The sequence below is a fragment of the Onychostruthus taczanowskii genome, unplaced genomic scaffold, assembly GCF_017590055.1.
Source record: "Onychostruthus taczanowskii isolate IOZ18803 unplaced genomic scaffold, ASM1759005v1 scaffold6, whole genome shotgun sequence".
NCBI lineage: Eukaryota > Metazoa > Chordata > Aves > Passeriformes > Passeridae > Onychostruthus > Onychostruthus taczanowskii.
This window is the reverse complement of record NW_024503679.1, coordinates 18,365,658-18,379,951: the sequence shown is the minus strand read 5'-3', so window position 1 is coordinate 18,379,951 and position 14,294 is coordinate 18,365,658. Positions and strand designations below refer to the sequence as shown.

At 62.9% G+C, this 14,294-nt stretch overlaps 4 protein-coding genes across 5 annotated transcripts; 1 reads left to right on the top strand and 3 right to left on the bottom strand.

Moving 5' to 3' along the window:
* Positions 1-47: 47 nt before the first annotated feature.
* Positions 48-9,148, bottom strand: NGRN (neugrin, neurite outgrowth associated). The gene is made up of 3 exons (XM_041419123.1): positions 9,123-9,148; positions 398-486; positions 48-327 (listed from the first exon to the last, which is right to left on the bottom strand). The coding sequence occupies exons 2-3, from the start codon at positions 478-480 to the stop codon at positions 66-68; spliced, it is 345 nt and encodes a 114-aa protein (XP_041275057.1). The 5' UTR covers positions 481-486; positions 9,123-9,148; the 3' UTR covers positions 48-65.
* TTLL6 (tubulin tyrosine ligase like 6) lies at positions 495-9,183 on the bottom strand. 2 transcript variants are annotated; one of them, XM_041419074.1, is made up of 15 exons: positions 8,996-9,141; positions 8,550-8,590; positions 7,451-7,569; positions 6,861-6,991; positions 5,993-6,149; positions 5,654-5,797; positions 5,012-5,097; positions 4,679-4,904; positions 4,076-4,260; positions 3,325-3,513; positions 2,720-2,858; positions 2,234-2,407; positions 1,645-1,996; positions 843-1,095; positions 495-691 (listed from the first exon to the last, which is right to left on the bottom strand). In XM_041419074.1, exons 1-15 carry the CDS (start codon positions 9,139-9,141, stop codon positions 604-606), a joined length of 2,430 nt encoding a protein of 809 aa, XP_041275008.1. In that variant the 3' UTR covers positions 495-603. The 2 variants fall into 2 exon arrangements, with proteins under 2 accessions (XP_041275008.1, XP_041275007.1); XM_041419073.1 differs by having other exon boundaries at positions 502-691; positions 5,993-6,178; positions 8,996-9,183.
* Positions 9,184-9,346: 163 nt separating this feature from the next.
* On the bottom strand, positions 9,347-10,453 carry GDPGP1 (GDP-D-glucose phosphorylase 1). The gene is given in 2 exon segments (XM_041419110.1): positions 9,347-9,592; positions 9,594-10,453. Coding segments are annotated over 2 exon segments (1,023 nt in total). The 5' UTR covers positions 10,379-10,453; the 3' UTR covers positions 9,347-9,354.
* On the top strand, positions 10,437-13,307 carry CIB1 (calcium and integrin binding 1). The gene is made up of 7 exons (XM_041419120.1): positions 10,437-10,569; positions 10,696-10,730; positions 11,158-11,260; positions 11,639-11,792; positions 12,024-12,142; positions 12,216-12,304; positions 12,534-13,307. The coding sequence occupies exons 1-7, from the start codon at positions 10,519-10,521 to the stop codon at positions 12,553-12,555; spliced, it is 573 nt and encodes a 190-aa protein (XP_041275054.1). The 5' UTR covers positions 10,437-10,518; the 3' UTR covers positions 12,556-13,307.
* Positions 13,308-14,294: the final 987 nt, after the last annotated feature.

Sequence of the window (14,294 nt, the reverse complement as noted above, 5' to 3'; positions counted from 1 at the left end):
GCCGCCTCGGAGCCCGCGCCCGGCGCGACGGAAGCGGCACAGGCGGAGGCGGGTCCCAAGTGCGTTTATTGCCCGCCCCAGCCCCGCGGCAGCCGGTACAGCAGCGTCCCGTCGGGGGCGCGCACCTCGCGCCCGTCCCCCGCTCCCCGTCCCGGCGGCGGAGCCGTGGCGGCGGCGCTCAGCGCCCGCTGGTCCTGCCGCAGGCGGCGGCGCGGCGAGGGGCAGCCGCGGCTCCGCAGCACCCGCCGCACCACGTCGGGGCTGACGCCAAAGCCCTGGGCCAGGCGCTCCAGCGGCCACTCCTCGGGCAGCTCCTGCCGCAGGAACCTGCGGGCACGGCACGGTCACCGGGGCGCTCACCGGCGCGGTCTCCGGGCCCGCCCGGCCCCGCGCTCACCGCAGCTGCTCCATGGCCTGCCAGGTCAGGGCGCGATCGGGGGCTCCGCGCCCCCCGCCCAGCTCCCGCCGCAGCCGCTCCATCCGCGAGGCGCGGCAGCGCCCGCAGGAGCAGCGCCGCCATGGCCCGGAACAGCCCGGAACAGCCCGGCACGGGCGGGGCCCGCGCGGTTCCGGCGGTGCAGAGCGAGGTGGCCGCTGGAGGGTTCAGCGCCGGCGGCTGCGGGTCTCAGACACGCGGGCAGGGCACGGACAGGGGCACACGCACCAGTCTCCGGTCCTGGCAGAGGTGAAGCTGGCCGGGGCAGGTGGGCTCTGGTCAGGGGGCTCAGCGGCCGACCCCAGAGTTGATGGAGGCAGCCATCAGCTGTCCTGGTTTCATCCAGAAAGTCCTGGTACTCATGCAAGCACACACGGGAGGAAGGCTGAGCCCTTGGCCATGTTACCTGTGCTTTTCAGGCTGTGAGTGTGTGAGGCACCGGCACGGGGCAAGGTGCTGGCATGGTGTGAGGCACTGGCACGGCGAGGCTCTGCCGTGGTCTGAGGCCTGTGTGTGCTGCACGTGAGCGGCAGTGGCGGTGGGAAGCTCCTGCACCACAGCACAGCTGAAGATGCCATCACCTGTGGCCTGCTCTGGGCTGGCTGGGGAAGCTGGGGGACAGCTGCCTCCATCGAAGGATGACAGACTACCATCATCACCTGGAACAGCACAGACAGGTGTGGGGCTGTGCAGAGCCAGCGGCTCTGCAGGTCAGCAGCCCCCACTGCCCTTCCCAGTGGGGCTTGGTCCTCGCAGCCCCTCTTCTGCCCCTGCTCCCCGGGTCCTAAGGCTGCAAAGTGGATGAAGCCGATGCCAGGGAGCCGGGCTGGGCGAGGATGGAGGGTGAGAGCATGGGCAGGGAGCAGTGTGGTGGGAGGGAGACCTGGGAAGAGACTGGGGGCTATGCTATGTCACCATGTCCCCTCTGACCCCCAGGAGCTAATGCACCCCTTTGACTTTCCTGGCTTCTCACAATCCCCCATGCCTGCACATCAACCCTTGATCCTGGGAAACCACCCATGGTTCTTCCCTGTCCCTGCAAATGGCATCTCCAAGCCTCAGAGATTTCCAGCGGTCACCGGTGCCCCCAGCAGAGCACGGCGACCCTTCTGCAGTGCCCCAGCGTCCCTGAGAGCTCCATCGAGCCCACCCATTCCTCCCACCCCGGCAAGGCCAGGAGCGTGCACGGGAAGGTGATGTGTACTTACATTCCTCAGCGCGGCTGCCGGTGCCAGGCAAAGCCTGGTCTCTGAGCTGCAGCCCCTTGGGGTGGGCGCAGGGCTGGGTGAGCGCTGCCCCCGCCGCCTGGCCCTGCAGCCAGCCCCCGCCCAGCGCCCGCCAGCCCTCGTGCCGCGCGTGGTACGGGACACTCTGCCCTTGGATGCAGAGGGTCTGCATGTCCTCGGGATCCGGGCCGGGGAAGTGCCGCGGCAGGGCCTGGCCTCTGGGGCTGGCTGTGGCCCTGTGTGCCAGGGTCTGAGCTGGGACTCCCAGGAACGAGAAAAACATCATTACATCGTGGGCGTTGTGGTCCCCGATGACATCCCAGGGAAACGGCAGCTGGAAGGAGGGAAGGAAAATGGCCATGGCAGGAGAAGGGAAACAAGAGTCTCCAGTCACACCCGGGTGTACACATCACCCCGCACTTGGTCCCCAGGTATGCCCCCACCAGCATTCCAGACTCATCATCCTGAAGGCACAGCAGCTGATGCACCTGCAGCAGACCCCCGTCCTGCCCCACCAGAGATGCTCAGTGCCCAATCCCCTTGTGTGGGGGGCTGGGGGCAGTGCCATTACCTGGCTCTGGAGTGTGCAGGATCCCTGGGAGTGAGGTGTGGGGAGCAGCCGGGAAAGCAGCTCGGCGATGCCCAGGCCTCGGATCTGCCTCTCACGCTGCAGCAGAGCACTCACTCTCCTCTTCTCTTCATGTTCCACGATGCTCTGGGGCTGCATGGAGTTGTACTGCACGCGCTGCACCTCGGCAGAGAAACACCTGAGCTGCAGCAAAGCTGAAGCTGGGATAACACACAGGTGAGACAAAGCTGCTCCAACCTTGGGGACAGTTACAGTCTCATGGGGGACAGAGATCCCAGGGAGAGACAAAGTGGAAAGGCACAACACTGGTGCTTGCAAGTACTGCCAACACAAGCTGTTGACTCTGAACTTCAGGCAGGGAGTCACACCTGGAATTTCTGCTCCATGGGTGCACCAATGGCTCAGCACAGCTCCCAGAGCCATATCAGTGACTTGGAGAGCCCAGGGACAGTGCTGACACTGAGGTACCTTTCTGTCCCACGCCTTGGTGCTTCTGTAGGAAAGGTGGGTTGTAGGAGTTGTGCTTTTATTCTGGATCCTCTCTGTTTTCTTCTTACTGGCAGCTTCCATCTTTTCATTTTTCAGGCGCATCTCCTCCAGCTGCTGCCTGCCACAGAACAGCACACTCACTCACTGGCTCAGAGCCACAACAGCAACAGGCTGTGGGGCAGATTTCAACCTCAGGACATTTACTGCAGGCCCAAGTTCTGTACGAATAGCCCATAATAGAAGTGTGCCAAGAGAGGGGATGGGATGGGTTGATTGTAAAGAGACTTTTAAAAGGAGAAATGCCCTTGGATTAGGCTGTGCTTGCCAAAAGGGAGGGGGACATTTGGGAAATGATGTCTCCAGGGTCCAAAAGTCAATGGAGTACTGCCCTTGCCTCTCTGGAGTCCATCCAAAAGCAGCCACTTTGCTGTGATGCCACAGCACGTGCAGGCTCCTTCCTTTCCCCTCCCACTCTGCCTGCTTCCTCACACCTGCCAAGCAGCAGAGTTGCTCCCCAGGAGGGATCAGGAGCAAGTGGTCTCCATGCCACCTGGGAGAAGTGGGTTTCCATAGGAGCAGCATACCTGGCATACTCTTCTCTTGCCTTGGATGCTGCTGTTTCCTGGAAGAGGGACCTGCTCTGCTGGAAGAATGGCTCATACTTCTCTGTCCCAGGTGCTGGGTAGATGCGTCGGAACCCCCCCAGGTGCTCGTTCTCGTAGGTTTCAGCCTGTGCCAGCCAGGCAGCCTGGCTGCTCTCCTGCTCCCTGCGCCTGCAGCGGGAGGGAGGGAGGACAGGGCTGGAGGGAGGCTCTGGGGCAGGCGGAGTGCAGGGCTGACGTGCTCAGCATGTTCCAGGATTATCCCAGGACTTCAGCAGCTGGAGAGCCACGCTCTGCCTGCAAGGCAGCAGGCTCACTGAACAGGGCTTGTGAAAGGGCATGGGGCAGACAGAGGAATGGGAAACCCTCAGCCCTGGCAAGGACCCCTGCCCTGGAGAAGGGGCCATGAGCAGGGCACCCCAGTTCCTGAGGCAGGGCTGCGGTTCCTCATGTGAGCATCCCTGCCAGCCCAGAATGCTGGCACTGCCCATCCCCAGCAAAAGAGATGACAAGCAGGTGCAGCCTGGGGAGAGCTCTGCCAGGGCGCAGAGCACAAGGTGTCACACATCTCCTGGCCCCCAGAGAGGAGAGCCCTGGCTCCTCCTTGCAGGACGCAGGCTGCACAATGCCATGGGCTCCAGGAGCTTCCAGCAGCCAGCACTGCTGTTACTGTGCTCTGTCATGCCCTGTCTTTGCTCACTGGGCCTGCAGCACTGTGGGGGATCAGCAATACCTGGACTCCCAGGGAGTCTGGTTGGCCTGAAGGAGCCGTTCCTTTACCCGCCGCTTGTCTTCCTCCAGCACCTTCTTTCTGTCACAGGCGTGCACATTGATCAGGTTGAAGGTGTCACACAGAAGGGCATCCTTCACCTCATGGTCTACCTGAGAATCTGTGTTGAAGCTGGGAGAGTGGTTCACCTGCCAAGACAAGCAGGTAACGTAACCTGGCCCCCCAGCTCCTGGCCCATGGCCCCAGCCATGCCCCACACTGCCCACGGAACTCTGCTGCCTGTCAGAGCCAGGAAGCCACACACAGCACTCTCTCCTGTGCCTACTTGTGCCACAGGTCACCTGGATCCCACCCCACACGGTGCAGGCAGGGGGCAGCTGTCACAAATTCGGGGTGCTCACAGGACAGGGGTGTGAAGGCTTGGGAAACTCCCTGTTAGATGGTGTGCAGGAAATGGGTTCTCTTGGATCCTGCTCACAGCAGGTTGTTTGGCTTCAGAGCCTGGTTAATTCCATGAGCAAGGTGGCCCTTTTGAGTCAAACAAGCCCTGTTCATCCCAAATCCCGTCCTAGTCCCCCAGCTCTGAGCTCTCCACTCCTTCCTCACCTCCAGCAGCCATGGCTTCAGCCTTCTATCCAGCAAAATGTCAAAGCCCAGGATTTCAAAGCAGGCACAGCCAGTAGTGTGGTTGGAGAAGCAGGTCTGGTAATGGTGCTTCAGCACAGGGTGAGCTGAAATCAGTGTCTTTATAACAATGTCATCAATATCTGCCCAGAGCTTTGATGTGTCATAGTTGTGCTCTGCCATCCAGGCATTGAGGGTGGACAGTTTCCTGTGTGGGAAGAGGAAGGGGTAAGGGCTCAGCTGTGTCACCCAGGAAAGCTGAGGTAAACCACTGTCCCCAGGCAGTGTTCCTGCAGTGCGTGGACATGCCAGTACCTCTTGCTGCCCACCGTGTCGTCCTTGATGAAGTTCTCATTGTGTTTGTTGATTGCATAATTGGTCAGATGCATGCAGATGTCACCCTGGCAGGGGACCACAAGAGATGTTTGTTCACTCTGAACCACCGAGCAAGAACAGGAACAGCCCCACCAGATACTCCCAGGTTCTTTTCTGCCTGAAGCATGGGCAGAGTAGGAATGGTGTGGAATTGAGCATTCTTATCAGAGCCAGAAGCAGAACATGCTGCCCAGAGACACCAGGGGGGGCTTCACTCTGCAGGTTTTCAAAACCTGACGGGGTGAGACCCTGAGAAATCAGATACGAATTTATTGTTGACCAAGTTTTCAGCGTGAGGTTGGAGACATTCCAAGGTTCCATCCAAGCAAACAATTCCATGATTCCATGGTAATGCCAGTAAACAGCCCAAATGTGGGGCCTCAGGGTAGATGTACTATCCCTCCTGAAACACCTCCTGTGAGGAGGAGGAAGGGGTATAGAGGAAGAACAGGAAAGCATCGAGCTGGGACTCCTGCAACCCCCAATACCTGCCTTTTCAAGGCCTGGAATGCCCCCAGGACAAGTTAAGGGCTGACACCTACAGACACTATATGAGTTTTTTTTTAAAAACGTCCTCTTTACCAGGTTTCTCGTGCTGTTATCGATGTACCTCATGGTGGCAAACCGGGCCAGGCCCTCCTTGTAAAGGAAAATCTTCAGTGGGTCACAGGATGTGACCAGCACGTAGATGCGCATGTCGAACTTGAAGCCATCGATGAGGAAGGGCTGGGAGGAAAGAGGCAGGAGCAAGGGTGAGGTGAGGAACTGCTCCTCTGCCTGTGCTGCTCAGCAGAGGGACAAGCTTTGTCTGTGTCCCCGATGTGCCACAGCCACACCAACACCTGCAGCAGACCTGAGCAGACCCGGGGAGCATGGGGGATGCTGGAATCCTACCCCGATGTTCCAGGACTGTCCCAGTACCTCAGAGATGTACTGCTGACAGATCATGCGTTCCCCATGCTTGATCTCCTCTGGGTGGTGGGTTATGAAGATCCCTCTTCCCTGGCAGCTGTTGTCGGGCTTGCAGATGTATGTTCTTGCTTTCCTCGTGGATCTATAGGCATGGAAATCTCCGTAGCTGTGCAAGGGAGGGGTGACTATCACCAGCTGCAAAAAACACCCCTCTCAACTCTCTCCTAACACTGGGTACTGAAACCATGGTGCTGCAGGCCAGCACACACTGAACTTCTGCAGGGGATGAAGTGAACTCCCATTCCTAATCTGCAGGAGTCACAGATTGTGACCTGTGTGACCCGACCCAGCCTCCACTTCCCTCCTTTTCCCTGCGCACATCTCCGCCTCTGCTGGGAGGTTTGTGGAGGAGGTGAAAGCAAGTGAGGGTTTGGGCTCTGGTGCCCAGAAGGAGCAAGCCAGCAGCCTCCCCAAAGCGTGCCACCCCGTCCCCGGTGCCACTCTGTAGCTATGATATTATGGAAAATCCTTTGCTGGGATTTTTCCTCTCCTGAGAAGCTGAGGAGCCTCAGGAGAGAAATGTAAACAATTACTATCTGCTGCTGTGGAATGCAACAGGTGCAGATGGGATTGGTGCATGTGGATTGTTTTCCATTGATGACCAATCACAGCCACCTGTGCCAAGGCTGTGAGCAGTCACAGGATTTTTGTTATTCTAGTCTATTCTGTTCTTGTTGTAGCCTTCTGATCTCTCTGTTCTTTAGTATAGTCTTAATGTAGCATTTTAATATAATATCTAACATAATAAATCAGCCTTCTGAAATGGAGTCAAGCCTCGTGTCTCCACACACGGAGAGGAATCATCAACACCACTCACTCGGCCGGCAGGCACCACGTGCGGGGGAAGATGTTGTACTCCTTGGGGAAGAGCCGGAGCATGCGGTTCAGGTTGCGAGCCAGCAGGTCCTTGCGGCACAGCTCGATCATGCCTGGGAAGTGGTTGATTTTCTGAAAGTGGTGCAGAAAAACCCCCATCAGTGGAGCCCTGCGGGGATGGATTCTCCCGGCCCCGAGGAGAGCCCGGGCATGGAGAACCAGCAGTGAGAGGGAAGCCAGGCCTGTGGCTGCCTTGAACTACTGCTGGGGGGTGAGGTTTGCTACAGCTGCTTTATCTGGGCTTCACTACTGATTTATCTGCCTATTCCATCTTAGCCCTGGAGCAGCATAAGTGCTGTTTATTCCACAGCACAACACAGGGCTGGAACCCTGCTGCTCCCACCACAGCTGCTGAATGCTGCCAGGGACATGGCACAAGCAAAGGCATCTGACCCTGCGCCCTGGAGCCGAGGCACAGATGGCACACTGTGCTTGGGTGCTCATGTTTCACTCTGCCACATGCTGTTCCACAGCCAGCCTCGTGTCACCCTCCTTCCCGAGCAATTCCCGCTGGGCAGCTCTTCTGTTTACCTGGAAGCGCTTCATTTCCATGAGGCGCTCCAAAGTGACCGTGCTGTCTGTCCAGTACACCGTCCACTCCTCGTTTTCGGCCGCCTCCTTCAGCCCGCAGTGCTGCGCCGCCCGCCGCACTGTGCCAAGGCAAGGGAGCCACGTACAGGGGCTGACACAGCCCCAGAGCAACCAGCCGTGGAGTGGGAAACACTTCTCTGGCTGAGGAGCCACACACAGGGGCTGACACCCCCCAGAATGACCAGGGATGGGGGATGCAGCTCTCCGGGCCGCTGTTCCCCTCTCACAGGTGTAAGGTCTGGCATGGCCCCTTGGAAGGTGTCAGGAACACCAGTTTTGTCTGGCCAGCCCCCCAAGCCTCTGGCTGCAAGTGTTCTGGGAGCTCTTAATCCTCTAATCCCACCTGTCTTGGGGTGCCAGGGCCTCTCAACAGTGGGACTGAACTTCCCGTGGGTTTTACACCTCACAGGCAGATACAAGTCTTGTGAAGGTGTGAATGTAATCTCCCAAATCAAAGGCCTTTCAGCAGCAGAACACAGCTCTGCAGAAAAAGGTCTCTGCTGAGATGGTTCATGCTAGTGCAAAGTATGAATTTGGCAGGGCTGATGGGGATCCACACACACCAAGATCCCTTAGCAAAGTAGATTAATAACACCCCTCGAGGGCCAGGAGTTTGTTCTTTCAAGATCCAGCTTGTGGAAGGAGAGTGGGAGGGGAGAGCGGACCAGCTCCCTGGAGTCACCAGGGATGAACAGCACAGGGAGAGGCTCCAGGTACAGATCCTGCCTGCTCACACCAGCTTCACCTTAAACAGCTGGCAACCCTCAGGTCCTGTCTCCGAGCCCAGCTGCTCCTTGCACTGTACCTGATGGAACCCTTCTCGCCCATTTTAGCACACAGCCGGCAAACACAAGTGTTGGGGGTGTTGAGGGCTCGCTCTGCTGTTGCACACTTTAAATCGGGAGAAATCTCAGTCCAAAGTGTGACAAACTGCCCACTAACAGTTTGTTTGTTGTTATCTACTGCTGGCAGCAGTAAATAAACCAGCGGGAACTGGGTGCCAGCGCCTGCAGAGCCGGCGGGGACCCCTCTGACTTACCACTCTCGTACTTGCAGCCGCTCAGGTTGATGGAGGGGACACTGGAATAGAGACGAGATGACAGCAGCTCAGCGAGGCACCGGGCAGGGGACACAGCGGGGACACAGCCCGATGGCCCTCACAGAGCACAGCGGGAGTGTGACTGAGCCTGCCCCGGCTCGCTGCAGCCCCAGGGTCACGGAGCCGTGCCTGGCTGTGTCACACAGGGGATCTCTGGGCAGTTCCAGGGAACACCATTTATTGTGGGCCAGCGGGACCCCGGGCCGGCTCCCGGGGGCTGGGGAGCGCCGGGCACCGCCGGGGCACTGCGCCGCGGGGAGCAGCGGGGCCGGGGCACGGCTGGGCTGGGGCCGGGACCGAGCGCGAGTGAGGCAGCGGAGGCGCCGCCGGGAGCGGCTGGACGGGCTCCGGCCGGACCCTGCCGGGGGCTGCGGCCCCGCACTCGCCTGCGCTTCCTCCGCGGCTCGGGTCCGGCGGGGGCAGCGGGACGGTCCGGGGGGGCCGCGGCGATGGCCGCCTCCTCGCCCGGAGGGGTTGCCGGCGACGGGCCCGGGCCCATGCTCCCCCCGTCGGCGCCGCCCGCCGCCGCCATCGCACCGCTCCCGGCTCCGCCGCGTTCCCATGGCGACCGCACCATGGAGTCGCGGGCATGCGGGCAGAGCGGCCCCTCGCGGTCACGTGACAGCCACTTCCGTGTCCTCCCCCGCAGCGCCCTCTGCCGGTCTCGGGGCCGTCAGCTCTGCAGCGCTCCATCAGCTGTCCGTGCCACCGGCTGAGCGCTCCATCAGCTGTCCGTGGCACCGGTTCAGCGCTCCAGCAGCCGCGCCAGCTCCCCGCCCAGGTGCAGCAGCTCGGGCTCGGGCAGCAGGTGCTGGCGGATGGCGCTCAGGGCCTGCGCCTCGGTGATGTCCCGGTAGAGCGGCTCGGCGGGCAGCGGCAGCAGCCCTGCCAGCTCGCACAAGGCCACGGCGAAGGGCTCACCCGCCTTGGGGCCGAAGACGGGCCGGCGCGCCCACAGCAGCACCCGCAGCCCGCGGCCCCCGCGCGGCCAGCACGTTGCAGGCCAGCCCGGCAGCGCCCAGCTGCTCCGCCGCCCGGCACACGGCCCGCGACACCGGCTCCAGGGCCGCGGGGCCGGCGGCGAAGAAGAGGAAGGCGGGGGCAGGCCCGGCGCGGAGCAGCGCCAGGCGCGGCCCCAGCGGCTCGGCCGGCGCCTCCTCCAGCGGCAGCGGGCGCTCCAGGTAGAGCCCGTGCAGGTGCAGGTGGTTCACCGAGGCGCCGCCGCCCAGCCCGTTGAAGCCCACGCGGAAGCCGGGGTGGGCGCTGAGCAGCGCCGCCTCCAGCGCCCCGCGCAGCGCCGGGGCCGTCAGCAGCTGCGGCAGCCGCCGCGCCGGCTCGGGCAGCAGCAGCACGTGTCCCCGCTCCAGCGGGCTGGCGTTGATGGCCACCAGCAGCGGCTCCGGGCCGCCGCTGCGGCGCAGGCGGAACAGCAGCTCGGCGGGGCGCAGCCGGGTGAAGTTGAAGGCGCCGGGGTCGAAGGGGTCGCGGAGGCTGCGGACGGGCTGCGGCGGGCGGCGCTCCGCGCTGCGCTGCGCGTTCAGCTGCGCCACGAGGCGCACGGCGCCGGGCAGGACGCGGGTGGGCAGCGGTCCCAGCCGGTACCGGAACAGTCCCCGCTCCATACGGTCGTTCCAGCCGGCCAGCAGCACCCGGTCGAATCGGGAGGGCGCGGAGTCCGGGTCGCCCCAGCCGGCTGCCTGCAGCACGAAGTCCTCCTCGCCGTACACGAACTCCTCGGGGTTGGGCTCGCCCGGCTCCCCTCCCGCCATGGCCGCCGCGCCCGCGGGGGCCGGCCCCGGGAGCCGCCGTGTGCCCGGGCGGGCGGAGCCGGCCGTGCGCGCGCGTTTGCCCCGCCCGGGGCCGGAGCTGCCGCGGCGGCGGGCGGGGACGCGCCGAGGGAAGCGGCGCCATGGGCGGCTCGGCCAGCCTGATCCCGCGGGACCTGCTGGGCGAGTACCAGGTACCGGCACCGCAGCGGGGCACGGCAGGGCGGCGCGGCCCCGGAGGGCGCCCAGGGGCCGGGAGCCCCTGGCTGGGTGCCCTGGCTCAGGCTCGGGCCCGCGGCTGACCCGTGCTGTCCCCGCAGGAGCTGACGTTCCTGAGCAAGCAGGAGATCTTGCTGTAAGTACCGCCGGCCGCAGAACCGTGAGTGGGGCTCCCGTGCCAGCCCGCTCCCGCGGGGCACGGAGCGCTCCGGTTCCGCCCTGACGCCCAGCTGAGCCGGGAGGTGCCGGTGGCGCTCCCTAGGAGCCGGCTGTGACGGGACCAAGGTCCGCGGGCGCTGCCGGTGCCGCCCTGGGCAGCGGGTAGGGCTGGGGCCGGCCCGAGCCGCGGTGACCCTCCGCAGGTCCGGGGCTGGCCGGGCAGCAGCCGGACCGGCTCCGCTCCGTGCCCCGGCAGCAGCTGTGGGAGCCCGGCCCGGCCCGGCCCGGCCCGGCCCGGCAGAGCTGGCAGGAGCTGTGGGAACGGGCCACCCCGCCCTGGGTGCCAGACGGGCTGCTGCCACCCCGCTCCACCACAGAGCCTCTCTCTTTCTTGCCTCTAAAAGTGCCTACAAGAGGTTCAGTGACCTGCTGCCAAAGGAGGAGAGGGAGAACGCCTGCTCCGCGCGGGTTCCCAAGAGCCAGATCCTGACGCTGCCTGAGCTGCGGGTACGGTGCCTGGCAGACACGGGACACTGCTGCTCCCGGGCACGGCCCCGCTGTGCCGGTGCTCTGTGCTCTGCTGTGCCAACAGAGCTTCCTTGTCCTCACCGAGGAGCTGAGGATCCCAGGTCCCTGCTGTGCCGCGGAGCAGCCCAAGGGTCCCTGCTGTGCAGGATCCTGGGGGTCTCTGCTGTGCCACAAGGGACCCCGCTGCGCGGGGCTGCGTCCCGGGAGGCGCACAGGACGGGTTTGACCGTGCTGTGGGTAATGGAGCAGTGGCAGAGCGGGGCACCCGCTCACCTGCCGCAGCAGCAGCCACAGCCACAGCGTGCCTGATGGAGCCAGCACGGCCCAGCCCTGCCTCAGCCATTCCCCTGTCTACAGGCAAACCCCTTCCAGCACCGCATCTGCCACGTGTTCTCAACCTCAGAGGCCGGGGATGACAGCATGTCGTTTGAAGACTTCCTCGACATGCTGAGTGTCTTCAGCGATTCTGCCACCTCTGACATCAAGTCCCACTATGCCTTCCGCATCTTTGGTAAGGCTGAGGACAGGTGCTGTGTTCTGGGATCCCTGCACCTTGAGGAGGTGGGAGCAGGGTGATGAATTGATGTTCAGGAGGGCTGGCAGTGCCCTTGGAGCACCCACGGGGATGGTGGCTTTAGAACTCCCTGTGGGAACAGCTAGTTTGGTGTGGTGCAGTGCCAGTGCCTGTGGCTCTCTGGGCTTACTGTGGCCCTGCCAAAACCTGCCTTGTCTGTCCCCACAGACTTTGATAACGATGGGACTCTGGACAGGAAGGACCTGGAGCAGCTGGTGAACTGCCTGACGGGGCAAGGCGAGGAGTCCCGGCTGAGCAGCGCGGAGATGGAGCAGCTCATCCAAAATGTGAGGGCTGCTGGCCAGGGCAGGGGCACTGCACGGCCCCAGGCACGGAGCTCCCTGCTCACCTTCCCCACAGATCCTGGAGGAGTCCGACATCGACAAGGACGGCACCATCAACCTCTCCGAGTTCCAGCACGTGGTCTCGCGCTCCCCGGACTTTGCCAGGTGCGGTGGGCTCCAGAGGCTGCCTGGGGGTTTGTCACCCTGATTGCTCAGCTGCCACTGGGGCAGGGCTGCCCTGTGCCAAGCAGCCGTAATGGCAGAGGGCTCTGCATGCCCTGCTGGCTCTGCAAAGCATTCCCACAGAGGGATTCTGCTCCCTGCAGCGCTGAGTGCTTGCAAACCCTTTGTGTGACCTAGCAGGCAGGTGCAGGTCCTGTCATATCTTTTGCAGCTCCTTCAAGATTGTCCTGTGAGCCCCGTGGCTGTCCGGCAGCACTCGTCCAGCTCCTCCTGCACCCCTCCAGCTCCTGCAGCTCTTTGTGGGCTCAGCCATTTCCTCTTTCAGGGAGCACAGGCCTGGCCCCTCAATGGCCTGGCTGTGCTGCAGTGCCTTGGGCAGGAACCCTCCTGCTCCCCTCTCAGGTGCCTGCTTGGCAGCAGGGGTCCCAGGATTCTGCTTCTCCTGCCGCCCCCCTGCTGTCCTAGCACTAGAATTTGAATCCTTATGCATTCCAAGGGCAGCTCTGCCGGTGGGGGAGGAAGAGCTGCTCCTGCCTGGGGCCACTCTGCACCAGCACAGCCCCTCTCTGCCCTCAGGACCAATTCCTACCTTGTGCCTTCCAGCAGCAGGCAGGCAGCTGCCTCCCCTGCCAGCCTCTTCCTGCCTCTCCTGCATTTCTGGGAGCCTGCCTGCTGCCACTTGGATCCATTTCTCTGACCAATAACTGAACGTGGATCCTCTGAGCAATAACCAAAAAGTGGATCGTGTTTCACAAGCAATAACCCTAATGGGGGTGCTTTCTCTGAGCAGTCACCCAAGAGTCACTGTACAGGTGCCACCCCACAGCAGAGCTGTCCCCACGGCTGTGCTCAGAGCCTGCACTCCTCCTCCTCCTCCTCCTCCCTTTCCGTCTTTGCTCTCTTCTGGCTCCAGCACAGCAGCTGCTCTGCCGCCCTGGCCTCTTCCTCCCCCAGTCCCTGTGAGGACACAATTAAAGGGCTCTGGTTTCACCCTTGCTCTTTGCTGCCTTTGTCCGGCTGCGGGACGGGTGCCACCAGGGTGCTGGGGACATGGGCTCCTGCCAGGCCTCTGCCTGCGTGCCAGCCGCCGCTCCAGGGGATGGTTCCACGTCCTCTCCACGACAGCCTTTCCATGGGCCACCTCCTTCCCTCCCTCCCCCACGCGGGGATCCTTCTGGGCAGCACGAAGAGCTCAGCCTGGGGGCACTAAGGGGAACCCTGGGCAGCGAGTGGCACCGCCACTGCGGGCAGCAGCAGCAGGGTCCCTTGTCCTCGTTCAGGATCCTTTGTCCTCGTTCAGGATCCTCCCTGCCCTGCCAGGACTGGTGTGAGCCTGGGGTCGGGCTGGCCCCGCAGAGCCCGTGCTGGGGCAAAGCAGCTGAAGGCTCTCGGGGCTCTGGCGTGGCTGTTTCTCACACAGTGGCTCCTGCTCCCGGCGCTGCCAGCCCTTCCAGCTCGCTGCCCTACGGTGCTGACAGTATGTGCCCGCCGAGGCCCGTGCCCCTACAGCCCCGGGGCCGTGTCTGTTGGCAGCTCACCAGCCAACGCCTCCAGTGGCTTTTTTGATGTCCCAGAACAGGCTGTGCAGGAAGTGCAGTGCATGGGTCCAGCTGGGAGCAAGGCAGTGCTGGTCCCTCGGGGGAATCCTGCCTGGACACGCCATCTCTGCGGAGCTCACCACTTCCCCCAGCCCTGTGCTGGCACTGCCGGTGCTTCCCAGTTGTGTGAGGGCTCAAAAGCAGCACTGGCTGCAAGCCCAGGCCTCGCCCTAAGCCACCACACAGTCAGGTCCTGCTGGGAAAGTGTCCAGAGCCAGCCCTCAGCAGGGTGGGATGGGCACAAGGACCTGATGCTCCCCGAGCTGGCAGTGGGTCCCACATGCAGCACAACACTGTGGTCCTGGGAAGGGGGCTGTCACAGCCTCTCTCCGACTGGGGGCTGCTCTCCTCCCAGCCCCAGGCACCAACTTTTC

Bases quoted from the DNA above. Each gene is read 5' to 3' on its own strand.
- NGRN (XM_041419123.1), bottom strand. From the start codon at position 480: ATGGAGCGGCTGCGGCGGGAGCTGGGCGGGGGGCGCGGAGCCCCCGAT. The intron at 328-397 runs GTGAGCGCGGGG...CCGTGCCCGCAG, and splicing joins CAGGCCATGGAGCAGCTGCG to GTTCCTGCGGCAGGAGCTGC.
- TTLL6 (XM_041419073.1), bottom strand. From the start codon at position 9,172: ATGGGAACGCGGCGGAGCCGGGAGCGGTGCGATGGCGGCGGCGGGCGG. The intron at 3,514-4,075 runs GTATTGCTGATC...CTCCCGCTGCAG, and splicing joins CAGACTCCCTGGGAGTCCAG to GCGCAGGGAGCAGGAGAGCA. The intron at 1,096-1,644 runs GTAAGTACACAT...GTGCTGTTCCAG, and splicing joins CGGCAGCCGCGCTGAGGAAT to GTGATGATGGTAGTCTGTCA.
- CIB1 (XM_041419120.1), top strand. From the start codon at position 10,519: ATGGGCGGCTCGGCCAGCCTGATCCCGCGGGACCTGCTGGGCGAGTAC. The intron at 12,143-12,215 runs GTGAGGGCTGCT...CCTTCCCCACAG, and splicing joins TGGAGCAGCTCATCCAAAAT to ATCCTGGAGGAGTCCGACAT. The intron at 12,305-12,533 runs GTGCGGTGGGCT...TATCTTTTGCAG, and splicing joins CGCTCCCCGGACTTTGCCAG to CTCCTTCAAGATTGTCCTGT.